Genomic DNA, 18,256 nt, shown 5'->3' with positions numbered 1-18,256 from the left:
TTCCCGGTCACGCCGTGGAAGCCGCCGCCGCTTCGGTCTTCACTACGCGTCCCGTGTAGCTCCGCGGCAGCGGAAGCGGAAGCGAGTGCGGAGGTACCAGCTGGTCTCCGGAGGGGGGCAGGGGCTCCATGAATGGAGGCGGCGGCGGGAGCGGCCTGAGCGGGGCGCCGGGGCCAGGGCCGGGAGCTGCCCGCGGCCGGCGCCGCTGCATGGGGGCGGCCCGCGGGCGCTGAGGGGGGCGGGCGGGCCGAGCGCGGAGGGGCGGGGCCGGGCGGCCGCAGGCCGGAGGCGCGCCGGGCTGGAGCCGGTCACGATGCCCCGAAGGAAGCAAAGCCACCCGCAGCCTGTGAAATGTGAGGGGGTCAAAGGTCAGGGGTCAGGGGAGGGAGCGGGGGTGGGGTCAGCGGAGTGGGCGCAGGTCGGGAGTGGGGCAGGGGTGGGCCGGGCTGGACTGCTAGCTTCCTCCCGAGGTATTGGGGGACCTGGGCGAGGGTCAGGTCCTGGAAGCGCGGGCTGACTCCCCGCGGCGCGGGGGATGGGCACGGCGCACCAGGGGGAACCCACCAACCCCCTCCCCTCGTCAGTGGACACTGAAGACTGCCTGGAGGAAGGACCCGGGGCCCTGGTGCTGGAGAGTGATTTGCTACTAGGCCAGGATTTGGAGTTTGAGGAGGAAGAGGACGAGGAGGAAGGGGACGGCAACAGTGACCAGCTCATGGGCTTCGAGAGAGACTCCGAAGGTGGGTGTGGGGGACCCCAGCCCTCGGGGCGGCATCTGCCTGTGTGCGAGACCCCCGGGCTGCTCTGCCCAGGCGGGCTCGCCACTTACACCCTGTGCAGCTAGGCAAGTTCTAGGGCCCTACGCAAGGGTGGTATCCAGCCCCACCTGGGTGAATCACACGGAGGCACTTGGCCAGAATAACCTGGCCCCCCTTGGCAGCCCACTCTTTATTGAAGAGGTTCTGGGAAGCAGCTTCCAAAAATGTGGGAAAATGGCATGAAAAGATGGATTTCCCCCCCCCCCCCCAATTTGGAAGCCCCCTGGGTAAGCCACACCTAACTCTCTTCACCTGCAACACAAGCTTTTGGATTGAGGTTTTATTGTCCCTACTCCAAGTGGCCTCCCCTACTGTCAATTGTGCCCTGGTCTCAGGTTCACCTCATTATAATTCACTAGCTTGCCGACCCACTTGTGAAAGATGTGTTTGGGACATCACCAAGGGTATCAAAAGGGACATGACATCTGGTACTGTTTCTGCCCACTTTTTTCTAACTTCCGCCGCCCTCCAGAGATAAGATATTTCAGTTTGTAGTCAGCTCCATACTAAGGGGGCTTGCATAACACAGAAAAAAGGTCTGAGACCTCTGCCTTTTGTACTTTTGCTTAGTGGGCTACAAATTGCGCTGCTACCACAAGGTTGGAGGTTTCAACCCTCCAGCTGCTCTGAGGGAGGAAGATGAAGCTGTCTGCCCTGTAGAGATGGTCTTGGAAGCCCAAAGGGCCAGTTGTACTCTGCCCTGCGGGATCACTGTGAGGCGGAACCGACTCCATGGCAGTGAGCTTGGACATCCCAGGAATTTGTTCAGGCCCCTAAGATGACAGTTCACGTTGAATCTCGCAGAGTTGTTACAGGAGAGGCCTGTCTCCAGGCAGGAACTAAAGGGATCATTGAGGTTGGGGTGGGCGGGCAAGCAAGTGGGGAAGACCACAGGTGACAGGGTGAACTGGAGCCTGGTCTTACCCCATGGTGACGTCCCTTCTCATGTCTGTCTCACCAGGAGACTCTCTGGGGGCCAGGCCTGGGCTTCCCTACGGGCTGAGCGACGACGAGTCTGGGGGCGGCCGGGCACTAAGTGCCGAGAGTGAAGTTGAGGAGCCAGCCAGGGGTCCAGGGGAGGCCAGGGGTGAGAGGCCAGGCCCAGCCTGCCAGCTGTGTGGGGGGCCGACAGGTGAGGGGCCGTGTTGTGGGGCAGGAGGGCCGGGTGGTGGGCCCCCGCTGCCCCCCCGGCTACTGTACTCATGCCGCCTCTGCGCCTTCGTGTCCCACTACTCGAGCCACCTGAAGCGGCACATGCAGACTCACAGCGGGGAGAAGCCGTTCCGCTGTGGCCGCTGCCCCTACGCCTCAGCCCAGCTCGTCAACCTGACGCGGCATACCCGCACCCACACTGGCGAGAAGCCCTACCGCTGTCCCCACTGCCCCTTTGCCTGCAGCAGCCTGGGCAACCTGAGGCGGCATCAGCGCACCCATGCGGGGCCCCCCACTCCTCCCTGCCCGACCTGTGGCTTCCGCTGCTGTGCCCCACGACCAACCCGGCCTCCCAGTCCCACAGAGCAGGAGGGGGCAGTGCCCCAGCGATCTGAAGGTAAAGGGCCAGGGGCCAAAGACCCTGGGGCAGGGGTGGGTGGCTCTTGGGCTACTTGGATTTATAGCCCAGGTCTCACTGCTCCCACAGATGCTCTGCTCCTTCCAGATTTGAGCCTCCATGTGCCACCAGGTGGTGCCAGTTTCCTGCCGGACTGTGGGCAGCTGCGGGGTGACGGGGAGGGCCTGTGTGGGACTGGATCAGAACCACTGCCAGAGCTGCTGTTCCCTTGGACCTGCCGGGGCTGTGGACAAGAGCTGGAGGAGAGCGAAGGGGGTCGGCTGGGAGCTGCCATGTGTGGGCGCTGCATGCGAGGAGAGGCTGGAGGGGGTGCCAGTGGGGGGCCCCAGGGCCCAGGTGACAAAGGCTTCGCCTGTAGCCTCTGCCCCTTTGCCACTCACTATCCCAACCACCTGGCCCGGCACATGAAGACACACAGTGGGGAGAAGCCCTTCCGCTGCGCCCGCTGTCCCTATGCCTCTGCTCATCTGGACAACCTGAAACGGCACCAGCGAGTACACACTGGGGAGAAGCCCTACAAGTGCCCTCTCTGCCCCTATGCCTGTGGCAACCTGGCCAACCTCAAGCGTCATGGTCGCATCCACTCGGGTGACAAACCTTTCCGGTGTAGCCTCTGCAACTACAGCTGCAACCAGAGCATGAACCTCAAACGCCACATGCTACGGCACACCGGCGAGAAGCCCTTCCGCTGCACCACCTGCGCCTACACCACGGGCCACTGGGACAACTACAAGCGCCACCAGAAGGTGCACGGCCATGGCGGGGCAGGAGGGCCTGGCCTCTCTGCCTCTGAGGGCTGGGTCCCACCTCATAGCCCCCCCCCAGTTTTGAGCTCTCGGGGGCCAACAGCCCTGGGCACAGCTGGCAGCCGGACTCATCACACAGACTCACCCTGAACTGGACCCTCTAGGGTCCAAGGGTTAAATCCTGACCCTCCTGTATGTTTTATACAGACTGACCAGAAGCCGCCACCACCTTCCTCCCCCGCTGGCCAGGGGCTCCACACCGACTAACCTAGGCGCTATCTGGACCAGCTCTAAGCCCACGGGCAGTGGGCCATGTGGACCAGGGGCCTTGCCTTGACTGTGCACTTCATGAGCTCAGTGAGAAGGGCCTGCTATTGACCTCCACTGCTCCCAGGAGCTGTGGGGGGACAGGCTGGGGGACTTACCCAGCCTATCATCTGTTTTATTTAACTTATTTCAGTGCTTTATAATAAAGGAAACACTAACAAAGCATGTCTATGCCGAGTCAGCACTGGCACGCCCAGCTCAGTCTGTGATCCCCTTAGCACAGCAGGTCCTGCTGTGATGGGACAGCAGGGGCAGTGAGGGAAGCAGAGGTAGGCAGTAATCAGGTTGTGTTTAATGATGGGGGACTGGGCCAGACCATACACAGACCTCTGCCCATCCCCTTGGCTCATGGCCTTGAGAAGCCAGAAGCAGCCAGGGGAGAGCGGTGGTTGCACCCCAAGGCAGGTAGCCATGGTCCCTCTGACATTGTGCAAAATACTAAATGCTAATTTGGCATTGAGGGCCAGCCTGGGAAAGAGAAAGGGACAATGCTTTGTGCAGCCAACCTGGGGGAAGGGAAGGTGGGTTAGGAAGCCCCTGCCCCTGGCCACAGAAGAAGAAAGGTACGAAGAAAGAGACCCCTAGCGTGGAGGGGCAGCACAGACACAGGGCCAGTTTCTATGTGTCCTCTGGAGTGTAGGGCAGACATTCACTGGGCCAGTTTCTGTGCATCCTCTGGAATGTAGGGCAGACATTCACTGGGCCAGTTTCTGTGTATCCTCTGGAGTGTAGAGCAGTGGAGATTACAGATCCTCATCCCCAATGCCCTCGAAGGCGAAGTTGCCGTGGACGTCACTGGCACTAGCATCTGTGCTGGGACTGCCAATTCCCCGCAAGCTCACGGCACTCAGCTTGCTCTGTAACAAGGCAGGGTTGGGGTCAGAGGGTACCAACCTACTGGTGGTTTCCTGCCAACAGCTTCCCCACCCCCAGTAAACTCACTGAGAGTTTGGCCATGGACTCTCGGCTGGCATCAGGTGACTCCTGGGGAAAAGGAAACAGAGATGTCAGACCTAAGAGGAAATGGAAATGGAGGAGAGCCTGGGTATTGACCAGTGGGCAATACTTACAAGCAGTGGTGGGGACTTTACTGCTTGCTGACTGTCTGAACGCCTGAGGGTGCCCCCCAATCGCCGGCGCAGCATCTGGGATTGGAGAGAAGGTGCTGATACGGACAGGCCAATCCCTTTAGAATCCCAGCCCTTCCGCGCACGAGAAGCCTCACCCTGGCTAGAAAGCAGCGAGTATACCCACTGTTTCATTGGTACTCATTTCTCACCTTCCTGATACTGCCGCCAGATTTCTTCACCATCAGTTCATCTACCATGGACTGCAAGCAAATGCTCATCATGATAGCCTGGGGGAAAGAAAGCTCAGCCTGAACAGAGTGCTTACCTAGCCCAGAACCCCACAGATAAGGGCTGCCCCTCACATACAGACCGGGAGCCCTAAACCTTGGGTGTCTTAAAAGAGATGGTGTAAGGGGCTGCAGAGGTCTGAGGGTGGGCTCACACCTGGGGGCTGGTGATGGTGACCCACTGTAGTCGGTCCTTGCTCATGAGGTATTCGAAAGCTAGTTCCAGGCGTACCTCACCCCGTCCCCGGCCTGGGCTGCTTGTGCCTCCGCTGGGCAGAGGCACCTGGGAAAGTTTAAGTGGAATTCAGTCATTAATTCTGACCAAACTGCCTCCCTCTGGGACCGGTGCCCATTTCTGAAGCACAAGGTCAGCCAGGTCCTCCTCCCAGCAGGCTTTCCCTTCCTGCCTCAACTCACAGACGAGGTAACCCGCCAGCATCGCATGCGGGTGACCCGGAAGGAGCCTTCACGGAGTTGCTGGCCAGGTAAGCGGAGCTGGAGGCTGAGCTCACTGTTGCCAGCGCTCACCACCACAGGACAGTCCTTCTCTGGGAAGTCAGCCACACAGGCATCAAAGCGTAGGTGGCCATAGTGCCGCAGCGTCTGGGCCAGTCGCAGGAACTGAAATGTAGCCGCCCCATCGGGCCAGTCAAGCGGGAGGGCCAGGAGCAGTGGGGAGAATGAACTCCGTGGAGGGAGATAGGAAAAAGCTAACAACAGGCTCACCTCCTTCTTGGAGACCTTTTCTTGCAGAGACTTGAGCTGCCGGTGCTGCTCCTTGGTGACCAGGATCCACCCACGCTCAATATCTGATACTGTCTACAGTGGACACAAGGAATTGGGGAGTGGTGGGGTTCCTAATCTGAGAGCTGGGAAAAGTGGCTTAAGTTACCTGTCTGGCCTGACATGTTGCAACCCCCCCACCCCCACAACTTGCAGTAAAGACCCATGATCCTATCAGCTTATAAGATAGTAGCGGTTCTGTCTGGTGCCCTGTTAGTATTCTAGGAACTTCCCATGAACTAGGTGCAAAGACAAGAAGGGACTTTTGGAGAGTTGGGGTATCAGTCATTTCCAGGGAAGGGGCTTTAAGGCAGTGCCAAGCTCACCTGAGCATAAAGCAGGTTCAGGCCAACCCGGTTCTCCATGACATCATCATCATATGCAGAGTCCCAATAGCTGTGAGGCCAAGGGGTGGAAAGGGGTAATGGAGCTCAGTTGGGGTGACAAATGAGGTGGAAAGGGAAAGGCCAAAGGAACAGTCAAACTCTGAGGGGTTACTGTGGTACAATGTGAATGGGCAGGGGAGACTTAAGGACTTCTTTCAGAAACACCAAGCCCAACCCCCTTGTCCAGCTTAGTCTGTCTCAATAGGTGCCCCGTAGGTCAACCCAGTCCCCTCCTCCTGCTCCAAGGCCAGCCCTGACCTTTTCCTGAGCACAATCTTATACTCTTGACTCCGTAGACTAGTAACAGACACATAAGGCAGCTCAAACTCTTGCAACTTCCGCACAACTATGGGTTAAAAACAAAGAAAATGTCATGAGACTTGGGAAGGGAATTAACGAGTAGTCTTAAGGAAAAGCCCCATTTTGGTCTCCCAAGTGAGGGAAAAAGAGTTCACTACTAGAAGCACAGAGAAGCAATAAAGTCCAGAGAAAAGAACTCACAGGAAAAAGTGCCATCCTCTTTTTCTCGAACTAGAAAGAGACTAAAGTATCCAATCAAGTCATCTGGAAGATCCAGCTTTGCAGCCACAGCCTGGAGAAAGGAAGAGAAAGCACAGCTTACACGGGCGGGTGCCCATCACCCCTAAGCCTGCGACCCAGCAGAGAGAAGGGAGGGGAGGCAACGAGCAAGGGCCTCACCTCTAGGACATCCTCTGTTTGATCTGAAGTCAGCACATTGACCAGAACTTTCTGTCCATTACTGAGCAACACTTCCAGGGAGACCTCTTCTGTGGGGACTTGCTGTGTCTCCTGGTTTTGAGTAGACACGGGGACAGAAAGCACCACCTGGTTAAGTCCTGCGCAGGGTCTAGCTCTAGCCCACCCCCAACTCTTAAGTCTCTCTCGTGTCTGTTCTTGGTTGTTTAAACGCAAGCTGGGATTCCTTAACCTCATCCTAGTCACATGTCAGTGACAAAGCACTCTTTATTTTATTGCATGTCTTTCTTTTAATCGTTTTATTAGGGGCTCATATAACTTATCACAATCCATACATACATCAACTGTGTAAAGCACATTTGTACATTCACTGCCCCACAAAGCACTCTTGAGAAGATAATGTTCCACTAGAACCTCAAGTTCCTGAAAGGAGCCTCTCGAACCCATGGAACAAAGACCAAAGGGACGGAACTTACAGTGGTTACACGGCAGAAGCCCCAGTCTAGAAAAGCCGGTGACTCCTTTGCAGCCACATCACTGTCATGGCCCTCCAGTACATCTGGATCTTACCCAAAACCTTACCTGTTGCGCTCGACGCAGGAAACTATTGAAGGTCTCACTGCTCCCAAGCAATGGGTCTTGCCGAACTATGGGAACAATAGTTCCAGTAACTTAGGGCTTTCTGTTGGTTCCTTCCAGTCCTGTTCTTGGAAGGTCCCCTTGACCCCATTTCCTGCTGATGGTGACCTGCCATATCCCCAAGCTGGTCTCACCTCACTATCTGCATAAATTCTTCACTTGCCCCACCCTTGGCTGCCATCTAGTTGGGGCCAGTCTAGGAAACTTGCAAAGTAACAATGATATGAATCTAAGGCAAATCAGACATAAATTAAGTTTTCCCCGCTATACAGTTCTAGTAATGTTTAGTATTACACATTAATTCCTCACTTACTGACTCTCGTTTTGGACATCGTGCACTTAAGGCAATAGTAAAATACGTACTACTGGACTATTTTGCACAAGGTGTGAGTCAATTGGGCCGGGTCATGATTCTCAGTAGTTTGACAGTTACGCACTGATGTAGTCACTTTCTTTGTATAACCTGTTCCTTTGAACTTAATCTTGTCAACAAGTGCTGATATTCTCATGTTTCTGCCCAAATTGCTTTGTTAGGATAGTTACCTATCCCTGCACACTATTTACTTTTCCTAATTAACAGACTAAGCAGAAGGCTCCCCAGATCTCAAAGTGAATTTAGGACCTTTTATAAACCAGCTAAGGAGCCCTGGTGGTACAGTGGATTATTCACTGGTTTGCTAGCCAAAAGGGTGAACCCATTAGCCGCTCCTTGGCAGAAAGATGAGGCCGTCTGCTTCTGTAAAGATTGACTGCCTCAGAAACCATAAGTTTCTCTAGGGCTCTACTCTACCCTATAGGGTCACTCAAAATCAAAATTTACTCAATGGCCATGGTTTGGTTTGCTGATACAGACCAGCTAGGCACCCTGGTGGTGCTATGGGCTAAGCATTGGGCTGCTAACCCTAAGATTGAAGGTTCAAACCCACCAGCCACTCTGTGGGAGAATTATCCTTCTTGGATTTACCTTCCAGAAAACTTCAAGGGGCAGATCTACTCTCTGCCCTATAGGTCACTATGAGTGGAAATCAAGGACAATGGATTTGGGTTTGTTACAGAACCAGCTGCTTTTAGTTTCTCCCATCGTCCTCAACATAGCCAGCCTCAAGTTGCCTGCAGCCACTCACCTGCTTGCATGTACTTCTCTAACTGCTCCCTCCTCTGTTCTACCTCAGCAGGTGTCAGAGAGAAAAGTTTCTTTGGGGGGAATGCAGGAAGCACATTGGCCCCATACTCCTTCCGGAGCTATTCAAAGAGAGACAGAACCCATCATATAAACACAGAAAACGAAAAGAGGAAATTCAGACCCGTGATGTTTCTTCCCCTTAAGTGCCTACTCCATCTAGAGAATAACTTTTTTGGCTGAGGTAGCATCTCATGGGAGTCATTCCCTGGCCCTAGGCAGAAATTCTGTCCCAGTTTACTGTGGGGAGGGTTCATGAGGCCAGGACCTGAGGAGCTTCCGGACTATCTAGCCAGGGTCTGCTCATTGCATCCTGACAGGAAGCAAAGGGCTTTATAAGGAAAGCTTATGTGCACAAGTAGTTAACTGTTAATGATCAGGGTTGCACACTTTCAGTAGGGCCAGGGTTCTGTATTGCGTTAAAACAGTTCATCCGGTGAAAAGGGTAGGAAGACACAGCATCCCGATACAGGGCAACAACTGGACTGCAGTCACCTGTACTGAGATGGGTCAAAGAACACACAGGAACCTGGTGAATGGTTTGCATGAGCAGGACAAAGAATTTCATTGGCAGCTCGGATGACAGAAGGAATGTGCTTGGGCAATCAGAAAGGGGGTCGTTTTTTCCATGCACAGGCAAAGGCTGAAAAGCCGGAAGAAGGATGTGAATATGGGGGAGGAGCAGGAAGCACAGCAGACATGACATGAAGCTTCCTAGGGAATCCACAAGAAATGCCAGACGATAACAACCCTGACCCCCTTTCCCCCCTCCCGTGGTCATGATGCAAGGCAAGTACAGCCTCCAAGAATCCTAACGGGCTAAAAGACGGAGACACTTGATGCCCGTGTGTATGAAAAGGCCCGCCGCGGCCTCCAGGCTCCCAGGAACGCCAGTCCCACCTGCTCGTGCAGACCCAGGAGCTGGCTGTAGCGCACCCGACAGTGCAGGACTCCATTCACGTGAATGTTATAGGCCTGCGGACACAAAAGCAGGCAAGCATTTTAGGGTCCCCGCTTGGGCTGCCCACTAGAGAACCCTGGCCGAAAGCGGCCTGGCAGAACTCTTGAGTGCAGCGCTGAGATGTCCCGAAGCCGTTAGCAGGTCTTTTTGCCCCTGGCCAAGCTCCCGAACCGGAGGGGGTCCGGGGAAACCCGGGCGCTGCAGCCTAAGTCTCCTCGCCCAAGCAGTCAGTGGCGTTCTCCTGAGCAGCCGGGGCCCCTCGGGGGCGAGGACGCGGCCAGAGCACCCACAGGAGCCGGGGCGCTCTCGGGACAACCCTGGGACGTGGAAGGAGGTTCCCCCGTGGCGGTCAAGAGCCGGGAAATCTCGCCCAGGCCCGAAGGCTGCCGGCCAGGCCTGGGACACGGCTGCGGGAGGACTCCGCCCCGTTCTCCCCGCCCCTGCCCGGCCTGGCGCCAGCCGCTCCTCACCACGTAGGGGGAGCCGCCGCTGTCCCCGCTGCGGGACTCGGTCTCAGGGATGGAAAAGTGCATGTTCCTGGCGGCAGGGCCCGCCGGGGCCCGGTCTGTGAGGGCCGCGGAGGCTCTGCACGGCTCAGCCCCGCTGCTCAGCGCATCCCCGCAGCTTCACTCGCCATTTTGCGGGCCTGAAGTCGAAGGTGGGAAGGGAAGTGGGACGTCCGCTCCTCGGCGCCCCTCCCTCGGCATGCTGGGAAATGTAGTCTAGCGGGTCAAGGAAGCCACCGTCACTGAGCGTGCATGCTTGTGCTGGCCCTCATCGCGACCCGTCCCCGGAGCGGAGCGCCAGCGTGCGTCCGAGCCTAGTGGGGAGGCGCCGCGAGAGCCTCCAGGCCAGGTGGCGCTGTGCTCGCAGCGACGGCGGCGCGGGGCTCCGTCGCGGCCGTGACCGCAGGGGCGGAGCCAAGGGCTGAGCGTGATGGCCGCCGTGGCCGTGGCCGTTCGCGAGGGTGAGTGCAGGGCTCGGGCGCACGCACGCGGCTCGAGCGCACAGGCTCGGCACCGCCAGGGCTGGCTTCTCCGGGCCCGACCGGCGGGCGCGCGGCGGCGGCGCCAGGTGGGATTGGGACCTCAGTCTCGGGCGCAGCCTGCCGTCCCGGCCCGGTTCCGCGAGCAGTAAATAGCTGACCCCTTCTGTCTCCGCCCCCCCACCCCGCCTTTGCTTTGATCTTGCGGCGCAGCGCGTCCCCACGCGCATCGCTGGGTAGCCTCAGTCTGGAGGTAGAGCCGCGGTCATGCCCATCCAGAGACTGGCGACATCAAGTCTCCCCAAATCCTCTCGGGGCCCCCCCTGCTCACTCTGCGCCCTGTTTTCTGACGCAGACTCGGGATCAGGGATGAAGACGGAGCTTACTTCGAGGCCCGGGGTAAGTCAAGGCTCTTGAGCCAGCCACCTGCCAAGGGCTTCCGTGGGACGCGGGACGTTGTCAGCTTCATTCCGGCCCCACTTCCCTCCCCGTTTCAGTTTACAATCCGGCGAGGGGAGATTTTACCGAGTTCGTTCAACCCTGGTGTTTGTGTGGCTGGAGAGAAACCTCGATTCCTGTGGGATGGATGTCGGGCACGTCCCCGGGAGGGAGGTGGTTGGAGAGGATTAAGACGTTACTCGGGAGGATGTGATGATCTTGTCCGTGCCCAAGAGCGCTTCTACATTTTTGGGGTTATTAGGGAAGAGTGGCGTCGTGTTATCTCTGTGTCTCAGTCAGGGGGTAAGGAGATGACCCAAGAAGAGAAACTGCAGCTTCGGAAGGAAAAGAAACAGCAAAAGAAGAAACGGAAGGAGGAAAAGGGGACACCGCAGGAAACCGGATCAACTGGCTGTGCAGCCCCGTGTCCAGGTGTGGAGCGCTCGCAGGACTGGGATGTGGAGCTGGTGGAGGAGAGGAGGAGATGGCGCAGTTGGGTTGGGCAATGAAGGGAGAAGCAGTTTAGACAAACAGGGAGAGAGCTTTTGGCTGGGACACAGCGATTGCCTGCCTAGAGCTTGGGTACCCCTTCTTTCTGCCTGTAGTAGCTCCAACCAGAGAACCGCCAGGGCCCACCAATCAGTTAGGCACCCCTGGGGAGAAAGTTCCACCTGGTCGGAGTAAAGCCGAACTTCGTGCTGAGCGGAGAGCCAAGCAGGAGGCTGAGCGAGCCCTGAAACAGGCAAGGAAAGGGGAACCAGGAGGACCACCTCCTCAGACCTGCCCCAGCACAGCTGCAGAAACCCCCTCAGGTATTGGCCCTGCATTTCAAGACCTCTGTTACACCTAAGTTCTGTGCTAGTTCAGTCTTCCCCAGAGTTAAACAACGCTGCTCTCCTTGTTGTCTCCTCTAGACACCCAAGCTCCAAATGCCCCTCCCCCAGTCTATACCTATTTCTTCTTTTATGCTGCCCCCCCCCAGCCCTTTTTTTTTAATCCTACTTTTCTCCATGCCCCTTATCCTCTGAGATCAAATCATCCAAATGTCCTGGTACAGTTCCTTGAGCACATGATGATTTTGTCGCAGGAGTGAAGCATCTACCTGAGCACACCCAAGTTGATGACCCCACACTTCTGAGAAGACTTGTTAAGAAACCAGAGCGACAGCAGGTAGGAAGTGGGCCTGTGATGTGGCCGTGAGAGAAGAAAGATGTTCTGGGCAAAATGAAACCCTGGAGAAGGGGGAATATTTGGGTCAGATCAGTCTCAACCGCTCACTTCCTGTCCAGCTTTACCTCCTTAAGTTTTAAAGTCTGGACCACTAACCCAGTTTCCCTATTTCATCAAGGTTCCTACACGGATGGATTATGGATCCAAAGTCAGTCTCTTCTCCCACCTTCCTCAGTACAGCCGACAAAACTCTGTGACCCAGTATATGAGGTAGGAGCCCATGAAGCTGTAACAACTCTTACTTCTGGGGAGTGTATAGTCATTGAGTTTTAAAAGTGGCTGGGAATTTGAGGTTGGATCTGAGGGGGAAAGCTAAGCCTCGAGGCAAAACTGTAGAAGAAACGAGAGCGTCTGTGCTAGAGAGAAAGCTCCTTTGCATGAGGGGTAGGTGCTCACGCTCCCTTGCAAAGTGTGTGACACAGCCATCCCGTCAGCATCCCATCCTCTGTGATCCACCCAGCCATGGTGCGACTCGGCCTGCAGTACTCCCAGGGCCTGGTCAGTGGCTCCAATGCCCGGTGTATTGCCCTGCTCCGTGCTTTGCAGCAGGTATGCTCCCCCTGTCGTGTTTCCACCTTCCCCAACGCTGCCCTGCTTCTCTTAGCCACTGTAATCTCGGGGGGAAGCAAGAAAGACTACCCTTTGAATACTTCCCCTCCATGAGCTTTGCCCCCCATCCTCCTTTCGGAAACCTTTTCTTTGGGGGCAATTTGCTGATTAACTTGTGTACCCGTTAGGTGATTCAGGACTACACAACGCCTCCCCATGAAGAACTCTCGAGGGATCTGGTGAATAAACTGAAACCCTACATCCGGTAAAGGCAGTAACTGCAGGGCCACGCCCCCTCACCCAGTCATTGTCTTGTTCCCTTTCCCTTGCTCCTCTCACTCCTGTTGTTGCCTTCCTAAAGGAAAAAAAAGTTTAAGTGTGAAAGCTGTGTGCCTTGTAAAGAGCTGCCCCAACGTAAGGCATTGTTCTTCCAGCTTCCTGACTCAGTGCCGCCCCCTGTCAGCGAGCATGTACAACGCCATCAAGTTCCTTAACAAGGAGATCACCGGTGTGAGCGGCTCCAGGAGAGAAGAGGAGGTGAGACTATGAGGCATGCAGCAGGGGGTAGAGCTAAGCAGCAACACATTTAGGACACCTGCCCTGGGAAGGAAGGGCAATGAGAGCCACCCTTCCCCAACACAGGTCCAGGAAGGGATAGAGCAGTCTGGCTTGGGCTACCTGGGAGCCTGTCGTCATATGCATATTCAGGTAACTGGCATGATCATCAGGAAGACATGTGCTTGTGTCTAGGCCAAGTCAGACCTCCGAGAAGCCATCGATCGGTATGTGCAAGAGAAGATCGTCCTCGCAGCTCAGGCAATCTCCCGCTTTGCCTACAAGAAGATCAGCCATGGAGATGTGATCCTGGTGTATGGATGGTATGGTCCAGAGCTGAGGCCTAGAAAGGGACGTGGTTACTCCGTAGGGGGGTGGTGGTGAAATGATCTGCAAGAAGGGAGTACCACTTGCCCTTTGCCATTAGTTGGTGGCATTTAAAGCGGAGTCCTCCCCCCTCCCTTTCAGTTCATCTCTGGTGTCACGAATTCTTCAGGAAGCCTGGGCTGAGGGCCGCCGATTTCGAGTGGTAGTGGTGGATAGTCGGCCATGGCTGGAGGGAAGGCACACATTGCGTTCTCTGGTCCGGGCAGGGGTCCCTGCCTCCTACCTGCTGATTCCTGCAGCCTCCTATGTGCTCCCAGAGGTAAGGGCAAGGGACCCTAAAGTTGGCAGTACAGAGGGTATGGCAGTATGGCCATAACCCTACTTTTCCAGATTACGTATAGTTAGAAATACTAAAGTTGTGTAGACCTGGTATAGGTTTCATAGGAACCCTACCTACGACATGCTTCAGCACAGTCTAGCTATTGCAAGCACATTGTATTACACTAGCAACCACCAAAAGGGAATGGGGCAAAAGGAACCACAGAGCTTCATTGCCTTGTGGGATATCTGGTGGGTCAGTGGTCAGATATTTCCCAGGAAGAGCCACGGCTGGGGTTTGTTACTCGTTAGTTTTGAGGTTGCTGGCCTGTGCAGAAGTGGGGAGCCGTAGTCTACATTACTGACCACATGTGACATTTCCCTCTCCCCCACCCACCCCCACTCCCCCAAACTAACAGGTCTCTAAGGTGCTATTGGGAGCTCACGCACTCCTAGCCAATGGGTCTGTGATGTCACGAGTGGGGACGGCCCAGCTGGCCCTAGTGGCTCGAGCCCATAACGTCCCAGTGCTGGTATGCTGTGAAACATACAAGTTCTGTGAGCGTGTGCAGACGGATGCCTTTGTCTCCAATGAGCTAGGTAAGGAGGGCAGGAGGGAAGGTTCCAGGGGGCCTGAGAAGATTGGAGAGGGAGTGGGAGTTGCATGTTTTCTACAAGGACATGAATGGTTACCCCCATTGCAGATGACCCTGATGATCTGCTGTGTGAGCGAGGAGACCGCGTGGCCCTGGCTAACTGGCAGAACTACCCGTCCCTACGCTTGTTGAATCTGGTCTATGATGTGACCCCCCCAGAGCTTGTGGATCTGGTGATCACAGAGCTGGGGATGATCCCTTGCAGTTCTGTGCCTGTTGTCCTCCGAGTCAAGAGCAGTGACCAGTGAGGGTGGAGGTGGAGGGCACCCCCATGGGGTCAATAAATGATGTACTCCTTCACTCTGCAACTCTGCTGCCTTTGTCTCTCTTAGTGCCACCGTCATGTAAGTTTGGGGCCATTCTTCCTGTCACTCACTACCCACCTCAAACTGTTGTGGAACCCCTCTCCAGTGACCTGTGAGCTGGAAATGAGGAGGAGAAGGACAAGGAGAGTCCTATCTTGAGTAGCTTAGCACTTGTTGCTCATTGTGTGTCAGCAACTGCTTGAAGTCTTGTCACCGTGCAGTGATCTCTATGAGGGGAGGTATTACTGGGGACAGATCTGAGGCACAGAGAAGTGACTTGCCCAAGGTAACACAGCTACCCCAGGCATTTCCTTTTTGCTGCATGCCCTTGCGTGCTTATCATGGAGAAGAGCTCTTTCTAAACAAGGGAGAATGAGAGAAAGTCCAGTCGTATGAACAGAACTCCTTAGGATTGCCCAAGGGGGATGCCAGTGAGGCTTGGAAGATTGATGAAGATGGCACAGGTCACATCTGACCGGGTCCTTGAGGAGGAGGTAAGGGGAAAAGGGAAGGCAGCTCAGCCAAGGAAGTCGCTTGAACAGACGGTTGAATCTTCCTCAGAGACAACAGCTTAACTAGCAGGCGAGGCCTTCAGTGGAGCGGCCAGTTTCAAAAGTAGCCAGTTGTATGGTGAGGCTAGGACGGAAGCTCATGATAAGAATGATGAGACTGCAAAGGCAGGTTGGGCTGGATTTTGAGTCTGACCAGTGTGATGGGCCTCCGTTGTCTCTGTGTGTGTGTGTCACAAAAGAAAGTGACCTGTACAAAGAATTCCTATTTACCAGATGCAAAAAACCCCAAATATTTGCTTTAATTTTGCTGAGGGTCATTTTACAGCAAATCTCAACAACTATTCTTTCACCCCCTACAAAATTTAGATGCAGCTCTTGAAACAGCCATTGATCCAGATCTTTCATCACAGTTAGCCCCCTGTGCACAGCATCTGATCCACAGCAAAGCCCTCGGAATGTCTCAAGGGGGGCTTTCTGATTGGTTTGTTTGAATCAGGCTCAAGCAGTTTCACAAAGTAGCGATTATATTTCTTGTATTCAAAAGAACCTCTTATCTCCTTCCCTTTTCTCCCCACTTTGACATTGCTTATAAACTGTTCCCACATTCCACATTCTGGGTGTGAATGTTTACTTGTCTTTTCACTCATGCTTCTAGCTCCAGTATTTCCGTTCAACTATGAGGGCAAGAATATTCCCGCAGTGGTGTCCTGTGCCTCAGTGCCTCAGCTCAGGCAGCCGACTGTGGCTCGGTCTACTTCCCACGTTGAGTGTGGGTCCCCTGATCAGTCCATTGTAAAGTTTTCCACCGACCTTGCACTTACTGGTTTCATCCACTGCTGTTTGTTGCCTGCAGTATTTCTTTAAGGGTTACAAAATCGTGATTTTTCAAATCCTATCTTTTCATATTTACTAGCTGGTATCTTATAAAGAACCCTCAATCAGTTAATGTTGTATATAGTATTCTGAATTAAAACTCACACTGGGAAGGTGGGATAAACACTTCAATCTTAATGTTAGTTCCAGTGGTATCCAAGTGATGTCCTTGTGGGGTAATTGCTTTTTCAGCTTTCCTTTTCTTGAAGGAGTACTCTGAACTTAGGGGGTTTTATATATTCAATGTGTACCGCTCAGTCATCAATATAAAGCAAGAGCTCAATAGAGCGAACTCTATGCTTTAAGATGATGTCTGACAAGAGATTAGACGCAGACAAAAAAGTGGATTTAAAAAAACAAAAAAACACGGCTATTGATTCTAACTCATAGCTTCATCTTTCTCCTGCAAAGCAGGTGGTGGGTTTGAACCACCAACCTTGTGGTTAACAGTCCAAAGCTTACTTGACATGCCACTCGGGCACTTTTAATTAATCATCCCATCAATTAAAATTGCAAATGTACCTAAAGTTTGACCCAGCAATTCGGATTTTTGGCATTTACTCTTCAGATAAGTTGTTCCTATTGAGAATGTACAGTTGCATGTAAAGATGTATGGGTATTTATTGCAGTGTTGCTTGTAGTAGCAAAAGGCTGGAAACCAGCAGTCTTAAGTGTTACTGGATGCTGTCAAGTTGGTCCCAGTTCATAGCAACCCTCTGTAACAATGAGACAAGCGCAGTCTTGTGCCTTCGCTACCTCGTTATGTTTGAGCCCATTGTTGTAGCCCTACGTTAATCCATCCTGTTGAGGGTCTTCTTTTCCTGCCCCTCCACTTTGCCAAGCACCATGCCGTCTTTGGGGCCTCTTCTCTCCGGACAGCATGTCCAAAGGGAGCCAGCCTCACCATTTTCACTTCTAAGGCGCGTTCTGGCAGTTCCTCCTCCAAAAGATCTGTTTTGCTGGCAGTTGATCCACATGGTTGGTGGTTCAAAACCACCAGCAGCTCCGCAGGAGACAGATTGGGCTTTCTATTCTGCCAAACAGTTACAGTCTCGGAAACCCACAGGGGGTGACTATGAGTCAGCATGGACTGGAGGGCAGTGTAGTTTCAATATTCTTCATCATACTTCCAATGTATCCTTTCTTTTGTCTTCCGGATTCATGGTCCAGTGTGTACATGCAGATGGGGCAATTGAAAATACCATGGGTCAAGTGCACCTTAATCCTCAAATTTACACCTGCCTTTTAGGAGACTATTTATACTACCAAGAGCCCTGGGGGTGCAGTGGTTAGTCACTTGATCGATAACCTTAATGTTGATGGTCCCAACCCACCAGCTGCTTGACAGAGGACCTGGTGATCTCTTCCAATAAAGATCCCAGCCAAGGGAAACACTATAGGGCAGCCCTACTCTGTCCTGGAGGGTTGCTATAAGTCCACATCGACGTAACAGCAACCTGTATGCTTGCTCCCACAGAGCCCACTTTGTAACAGCCCAGCACTTAATCATTGTGCTATCACGTGTGCTACAGCCATACGATTAAATACTAGACATCACAAATAAATAGGAACATTTTGTGTAGAGAAAGAACAATCACAAGATCTATTTGGACAAAGGAGAAAGGTACAGGGCTGTGTGCAGGTTACGCTTGTATTTAAAAGGAGGAACTATGTATGTATTTGCATGTCTACAATACATAAAATATCTTAGACCAGTTATAAGAAATTTATTCGTTCCTTGTGTGGATGGGATTAGAGTCTGCTTTATACCTTTATATCTTTTCAACTTTGAACCATGTGAACATCTTATTTCAAAAATGAGTAAAGCCTTTTGCAATAGTTCCCTAATCGGATGCAGCAGGAATGGAGAGGAAGCTAAGGAAACAGCTGTCCATCAGAGAAGTATTTCAAATACATTGAGGGAAGGGCAGCCTCAAATATGCCCCGTTTTTTGCTTTCACCATGGACTTATTCCTGTAGCTAAGGCTACTGCAAAGCCTTAGCTTGTCTTCAGGCCACTAAGA

General features: G+C 53.8%; 3 protein-coding genes across 9 annotated transcripts; 2 read left to right on the top strand and 1 right to left on the bottom strand.

The window, feature by feature from the left end:
* The first annotated feature begins 9 nt into the window (after positions 1-9).
* On the top strand, positions 10-3,633 carry ZNF513 (zinc finger protein 513). Of its 4 annotated transcripts, none has more exons than XM_075535745.1 (4): positions 10-93; positions 585-740; positions 1,780-2,367; positions 2,458-3,633. In XM_075535745.1, exons 2-4 carry the CDS (start codon positions 716-718, stop codon positions 3,282-3,284), a joined length of 1,440 nt encoding a protein of 479 aa, XP_075391860.1. In that variant the 5' UTR covers positions 10-93; positions 585-715; the 3' UTR covers positions 3,285-3,633. The 4 variants fall into 4 exon arrangements, with proteins under 4 accessions (XP_075391860.1, XP_075391858.1, XP_075391859.1 ...); XM_075535743.1 differs by lacking the exon at positions 10-93 and adding an exon at positions 257-353; XM_075535744.1 differs by lacking the exon at positions 10-93 and adding an exon at positions 257-368 and having other exon boundaries at positions 2,476-3,633.
* SNX17 (sorting nexin 17) lies at positions 3,504-10,158 on the bottom strand. The gene is made up of 15 exons (XM_075535751.1): positions 9,955-10,158; positions 9,424-9,498; positions 8,468-8,585; positions 7,287-7,351; positions 6,687-6,797; positions 6,489-6,579; positions 6,246-6,333; positions 5,928-5,997; positions 5,545-5,637; positions 5,236-5,439; positions 4,976-5,101; positions 4,741-4,818; positions 4,532-4,606; positions 4,404-4,445; positions 3,504-4,318 (listed from the first exon to the last, which is right to left on the bottom strand). Exons 1-15 carry the CDS (start codon positions 10,015-10,017, stop codon positions 4,205-4,207), a joined length of 1,413 nt encoding a protein of 470 aa, XP_075391866.1. The 5' UTR covers positions 10,018-10,158; the 3' UTR covers positions 3,504-4,204.
* Positions 10,159-10,292: 134 nt separating this feature from the next.
* Positions 10,293-14,850, top strand: EIF2B4 (eukaryotic translation initiation factor 2B subunit delta). Of its 4 annotated transcripts, none has more exons than XM_075535747.1 (13): positions 10,293-10,451; positions 10,825-10,868; positions 11,204-11,339; positions 11,516-11,719; positions 11,995-12,077; positions 12,256-12,347; positions 12,572-12,686; positions 12,875-12,951; positions 13,121-13,223; positions 13,437-13,564; positions 13,710-13,887; positions 14,306-14,486; positions 14,591-14,850. In XM_075535747.1, the coding sequence occupies exons 1-13, from the start codon at positions 10,421-10,423 to the stop codon at positions 14,788-14,790; spliced, it is 1,572 nt and encodes a 523-aa protein (XP_075391862.1). In that variant the 5' UTR covers positions 10,293-10,420; the 3' UTR covers positions 14,791-14,850. The 4 variants fall into 4 exon arrangements, with proteins under 4 accessions (XP_075391862.1, XP_075391861.1, XP_075391863.1 ...); XM_075535746.1 differs by having other exon boundaries at positions 10,295-10,451; positions 11,513-11,719; XM_075535748.1 differs by lacking the exon at positions 10,293-10,451 and adding an exon at positions 10,537-10,558 and having other exon boundaries at positions 11,513-11,719.
* Positions 14,851-18,256: the final 3,406 nt, after the last annotated feature.

The sequence above is a fragment of the Tenrec ecaudatus genome, chromosome 17 (assembly GCF_050624435.1).
Source record: "Tenrec ecaudatus isolate mTenEca1 chromosome 17, mTenEca1.hap1, whole genome shotgun sequence".
NCBI classification, from domain to species: domain Eukaryota; kingdom Metazoa; phylum Chordata; class Mammalia; order Afrosoricida; family Tenrecidae; genus Tenrec; species Tenrec ecaudatus.
The sequence above is the reverse complement of the archived record's forward strand: the minus strand, read 5'-3'. Positions and strand labels throughout refer to the sequence as shown.